The sequence below is a fragment of the Netta rufina genome (genome assembly GCF_964035555.1).
Source record: "Netta rufina genome assembly, chromosome: 1".
Classification (NCBI taxonomy): Eukaryota; Metazoa; Chordata; class Aves; order Anseriformes; family Anatidae; genus Netta; species Netta rufina.
In genome coordinates, this window is record NC_140123.1 from 803,972 (window position 1) to 805,763 (window position 1,792).

General features: G+C 61.0%; 1 protein-coding gene across 1 annotated transcript; it reads right to left on the reverse strand.

Moving 5' to 3' along the window:
* Window positions 1-478: 478 nt before the first annotated feature.
* Window positions 479-1,399, reverse strand: LOC311221005 (NAD(P)(+)--arginine ADP-ribosyltransferase 1-like; the record flags this gene model as incomplete). The annotated part of the gene is made up of 1 exon (XM_084304724.1): window positions 479-1,399. The coding sequence occupies one exon, from the start codon at window positions 1,397-1,399 to the stop codon at window positions 479-481; it is 921 nt and encodes a 306-aa protein (XP_084160850.1).
* Window positions 1,400-1,792: the final 393 nt, after the last annotated feature.

Consider the following 1,792-nt stretch of genomic DNA (forward strand, 5'->3'; position numbering starts at 1 on the left):
TCTGCCGTTACCTCAAGCCTTCAGGCCTCGCACTGGGCACCAGAAGGCCTGCTGTGCTTGAAGCTACAGGCAGCTCAGCACCGCACAGCCGCTCGCTCCCCTCCTCCCCAGCAGGGCTGGGGAGAGAAGGGACACTTGGATCTGGCTGCAGGAGCTGGCACTGAGCTCACTCGCACACACAGAGGCCTCGCCAGGAGCTGGCACGTAGTCCTCTCAGCACGCGTACACATGGGAAAGGCTGCGAGTGTGCAAAGAGAAAAGCTTTAATGAGAGAAATGCGACGATAGGACACACAAACACTGACCGGCCCTTTTATACCCCAAACAAACCCCTCAGCAGGCCCTCCTGCTCCTCCTTCTCTACACACGCCCATGCCTCCACACAGCAGCTCCATGTTATTTCAAGCTCCCCGAGCTCCCCGAGCTCCCCGAGCTCCCCACACGGAGGTGTTGCCTTCACCACGAGGCTCCCCTTCCCCTCACAGAGCCGGTGGTACGGGGTCCCCGTTCCTCTGCAGCCATGGCTGGAGGAGCGCGGGGAGCACGGCGGCGCCTGCCCAGGGCTGTGCCCTGTCCCCAGATATCTCACGATGGTACCCATCCTGCTGGCTGCCCGTACTATTCAGCAGTGCACAGTTGTAGGTGCTGCGCACACCATGGGAGTGGAGATGGATGTGGGTTCCATTTGGGTAATGGGTGACACTGGTGACCTTGAAGACCTCATAGGGTGGGATGAGGACTTCTTTCTCCTTAGGGTAGAAGGAGAAGTTCCAGATGGGGACACCGTAGCAGGTGTACACAAAGAATAAGGTGTCCCGGCCAAATTTCTGGGCAGCATTCTTCTGGAGGGAGGCAGAGGCGAACTGGCCGAAGCGGACGGTCTGGTAGCGGTGGGCCATAAAGCGGATGCCCCTGACGCCGCGGTAGACGTTGTAGCATCTGTGGCCCTGGGCTTTCCGCAGAGTGTGCAGGGCCTCAGTCAGGAGGAAATGCATTGTCTTGAAGGGGAAGGATTGCAGGTAGTACCCGCGGGAGCGCCCACCCTCGCGCACAGCTGCGTTGAACTGGCGGTACAGACTTGTAGGGTAAGTGTACGCCAGCACGGCCACCGCGTACTCCCACCGCAGCACTTGCAGATCGATGGAGTTCCGCCACCTCTCATCTGCTTTTCTCCATGTGTCTGCATAGACCGGGTTTTTGAATTCAGCGCGGTTCACCGTTTTAAGCTCCTCTTTCATCTCGCATCTGCAGTCCTCATACCGGTCATCGAAGGAGTTCTGGGCCATGCCCATTGCCAACTTCTTTATGGGGCCTAGGTCTTGCTCACGGGTGCTGCTGGCAGCCAAGGTGCCAGCCAAGGTGCCGGCCAGCAGCACCCAGCCCAGGCCAAGGTGCTCCATGTGCAGGAAGCTCCGGGGGTCCAGCCACGAGCGGGGATGCCCCAGGCAGCGCAGGACCCGGTCCTCTGCAACCGGCTGAGCTCAGCCGCTGAGTGCAGCAGTACAGGGCACAGGCGTCTGCTAGGGGGAGAGCGCAGGGTCGGAGAAGGCTGCAGGGAGAAGCGGAGCAGATGCATCAGGGTCACCTCGAAAGCCGCCCATGGCCCCCCTGGCACTAGAGGGAAGCACCCGCAGTGTGTGTCCCCAGCCACGGCCACCTGGGTCTTCCCCACCCTGATACTGGCCCGGACTCCAGCCCAGCTACTTGCATCAAACCCCGCAGACACCTGGGTTCCCCCGTGCAGCCCCGACATCCTCTGAGGCCGCAGCTTTTGTGCCAGGAGTAGCCCTGGT